The sequence below is a fragment of the Aplysia californica genome, unplaced genomic scaffold (genome assembly GCF_000002075.1).
Source record: "Aplysia californica isolate F4 #8 unplaced genomic scaffold, AplCal3.0 scaffold00716, whole genome shotgun sequence".
NCBI classification, from domain to species: Eukaryota; Metazoa; Mollusca; class Gastropoda; order Aplysiida; family Aplysiidae; genus Aplysia; species Aplysia californica.
Window position 1 is genome coordinate 228,859 of NW_004797986.1, and position 3,861 is coordinate 232,719.

At 48.0% G+C, this 3,861-nt stretch overlaps 1 protein-coding gene across 1 annotated transcript; it reads right to left on the reverse strand.

The window, feature by feature from the left end:
* Window positions 1-547: 547 nt before the first annotated feature.
* Window positions 548-3,463, reverse strand: LOC101849795 (probable serine/threonine-protein kinase DDB_G0267686). The gene has a single exon (XM_005108748.3). It carries the CDS (start codon window positions 2,728-2,730, stop codon window positions 607-609), a length of 2,124 nt encoding a protein of 707 aa, XP_005108805.1. The 5' UTR covers window positions 2,731-3,463; the 3' UTR covers window positions 548-606.
* Between the last annotated feature and the right edge of the window lie 398 nt (window positions 3,464-3,861).

The following is a 3,861-nucleotide window of genomic DNA, read 5'->3' on the forward strand; positions in this document are numbered from 1 at the left end:
TCTCTCTCTCTCTCTCTCTCTCTCTCTCCCTTTTTCTATGTATTTGTCTATCTGTCTTACTTTCTCTACTTCTGTGGAAACTCTGATTTTCATGTATCACAATCTTTCGGTGTTGATATCGCCTGCTTCTCTTTTCATTCTCTCTTTTTTTTCGACTGCCATTCCTTGTCAAATTATATGCGTATCTAAATGCAAAATAATAACAACAGTGTAACTTTCTCTTTAAAATTGAAGCTCAAATATTTTTGTTTTAATGAGGTGAACAGAAAAATACGAGGGCTCCCTGCAGGGTGTGTAGAGGGGAAGAAGAAAAGGCGAATAGATGATTATGCAAAACTGGAAAGCAGTTACATGAAAAGAAATAAATTCTTCAAAACCCACTCAAGCTGAAACAGAAGAGTGAAATAGAGAGTTTGGGACAGAGAAGAGAAAGAAAGAGAGAGATGGAAGAGGCGAGGGTGGTATGACAAACAGGGAGAGACTGTTAATAATAATATGATTTTGGTGTTAGGGGTGGTAAGCATAAGGAAAACAAAATGACAACATCTCTTTGTATTCATTATTTATTTATAATAATTATTTATGAATTATCTCTCGAATTATCTTCTATTCCATATTCCAGCTAGAGTCCAACTCACCATTGGCCTGCATCCCGTCTTGGCACAGCTCACTGATCCAGTTGGAAATGTCTAAGAGAGCCTCTCTGTCCAGAGTGTCGTAATTTTCGTAGTCGTATGACTTGTTAGCGCAAAGTTCGCCTTCTGAGCTGCTGGTGGACGTTGTGCTACCCAGGCTTGGTGCGGGGGATAGGACTGCGCTGGACGTCTGGCCGTTAGGGAGGGAGATGCCCCCCAGGGCGGTAAGTCCGTTAGCGTGTCGGGGTTCGAACACAAACGTGGTAGAGTCGATGTTTTTGAAGTGCTCGGCTCGAATAGATTTGTAGTAATTCTGTAGAGCGTCGAAGTCCGTGGTTGAGGTTGTTCCCGGGGTGGGGTCTATAACGTTCATGTTCACGTCGGAGATATACGATTGGAGAAGGGAGGGGGAGTTGGGTACATCTTCCGCGTTTTTACAGTTATTGTTGTTGATGAGATTGTTGTTGTTGTTGTTATTGTTGTTATTGTTGTTTTTATTGTTGTTATTGATGGTGATGGTGGTGGTGGTGATGTTGTTGTCGTTGCCCATCAGTGACAGGGACAGTGACGGGTGCGTTGAGTCAGGTGTGGTGTTGGTGAGCGGTGTGTTGGTAAAACCTCCGGTGTCTGAAGGCGTGAGATCCATGTAGTTATCGCATGGGTCGTCTATGATAGACACTGGGGAGAGTTCTGTAAACGTATTATTGTGATGGCCGACACTGCTGTGGGTGGTAGAGTCGATGATGATGGCGTCAGCCGTGTTGTTGTCGGCACTGTTGTTGGTGGTTGGGCTGGGGATGAGGTTGCTGGACATGGTGGTACAGGTGAGCTGGTCAAAGCGTAGAGCCGACGGGTCGATAGACGGCTGAAGGGTCTGTGGTTCGACTTGCTGTTGTTGCTGTTGCTGCTGAAGCTGCTGCTGCTGTTGCCTTTGCAGGCGGAGTTGGTTTTGCTGAAGCAACTGTTGCTGCTGCTCTAGCTGTCTGTGGAGAGTGTCCATAGGTTGGTTTTGATTGCGGCTAAGTTGTTGTTTGAGCACGGACATTTTCTCAGCCGGTTTGGACACAATTTGCTGCTGTTGTCGTTTCTGCTGTGGTAACTGTTGCTGCTGCTGCTGTTGTTGTTGCTGCTGCTGTTGTTGTTGCTGTTGTTGATGTTGCTGGAGCTGGAGCTGTTGAGATATCTGACTGACAATGTCCAGCGAGTCTTGATTTTGTGAAGAAAACACTTGCCGCTTAGGAGACAACAGCGGACTGCAATTTGACGGCGAAATAGTAGAAGTCAAATCAACCACGTCTTGATTCTGTTGCTGCTGAGTCTGCTGAAGATCTTGAGACTGAAGTTGCTGCTGCTGTTGCTGCTGTTGCTGAGGCTGTGCTTTTTGTTGCTGTTGATACTGTTGAACAAGTGGTTCTGGGCTGGCGGCACTGAGATCATTGTCATTATCGCTGATAGAACACACACTGTTGTCGAGTGGGCTGCCAGGGTCTGCCTCGTCCAAAACTGTGGGTGAACTTAGTTCTGGCAACTCTCCGTGAAGAATGGTGTACAAGTCTTTAATGTAGCGAGCCGCAGACCTAAGCGTCTCCACCTTGGACATCTTCTTTCCCTTTTTCCCATCCGGGACATGATCGCGGAGAGTCTCAAATCCGAGGTTGACTTGCTTCACCCTGTTCCTCTCTCGGGCGTTTCTTCTAGACACAGAGGCGGGTTTTGCGTCTGGTAGACCAAGTTTACTGAGGTCAGTACGTCTTTTGACCCTCATGGCCCCGGCTGGCTGCTCTGGTGGTTTGCCAAGCTTCTTGTCCTGTCTCAGAGCCTGCATCTGCTCTGCGACTGTGGCAGTTTTGACAAAAATGTACGGTGTGATCGTGATGACATTGCTGTTAGGGTCGTGGAAGGCACTCACGGGAATACTGATTGTAGATACTGACGTTGCTGCTGCTGCAGAAGTTGAAACCGAAGTCGGTGATGTTGAAGATGACAAAGATGATGATGTCAAAGACGATGGAGGTAAAGCTGTCGGCGACGCTGATGATGCCGATGACAATGGCGAGAGCTTTGCTGTAGAGGCCATGATCTTTGCGAAAGGCATTTGTGCCGCTTAATTTATCAATCCCTGAAACACGGGGTAAACATCAACAAGTCACAAGTCCGAACGAAAACATCAAGTTGTTGTTTCAATTGAAAAAAAAACAACAACACCAACTTGTTGTCACAAAATCAACTTCATCAGGATTCAGAAGAATTATTTCCGTATCAAGAGAAAAACGCGCAAATTAAACGTTCAAATTCCAAGGGTTGCTTTGTGTTGAGTTCAGGAGAATGTGGTAAAGGATAAAGTCCATTTGCAGCTAAGACGTTTTCATTGATCAAGTTCAAACAACTGGTGTCGACGTGAATTCTGATAGTGATGATCCGCACCCTGTATCGATTGGGCTGTTCCCCAATCACACAATGACGCAGAGGATGATGGGAGGCTGAGTACAACTCTCAGAGCGTGTGAGTTGAGCGTGCGTGCGGAGGGTTTGCGGGTGCACCAACAACAACCGCTACCACTCAGAGTCGCTAGCGGGGGTTGTTTTTTGTCTGTCTCCCGCGGCTGCTGCAGCTGCTTCTACAACGACGAACGAACCGCTTTTCCCTGCTGCGGTCTGCTGATGTGATGGTACTACTACTACTTCTACTACCGCCAAAAACGGGTGGCAGCTACTACGACAACTACTACTCGTCGTCTATCTATCTATCGCATCGGCGTCTCGTTTCTCGCCTAGTGCGTCCGTACGTCCGTCCGTCCGAGAGGGAGCGCGGGCTACAACTGTCGGTCCTGTCTGTCGGCTCGTGCCCGGGATGACCGCGCCCTGTCCCGCCGCACGCGAACTCTCCGCGTCTGCGCAGGCCCTGCCAGGTCGCGTGCCCACCACAGTCCCAGGACCTGGCCCGGCGTTGTCGTTGTCTGCTGCTGTCGCTGCTGATTCGGTGGGGGGAAAACCTCGCCCGGCTACTGCTAGTCTAGCTGTCTACTACGACTTCTACTACAGACTCACTACCCAACCACCCATCCACCCACCCTTACTCGTCAACATGACGCGTAAAGGGGTGGGGTAGGAGAGGGGGGAGGGTTTTTTGTTGTTTCTTTGTTATTTGTATGTGTATCGATAAACGGGGTGGGGGTTTCTTCAAGGATAGGATTTATAGAGGTTACCGAATTTGAAAAAAAGAGAGA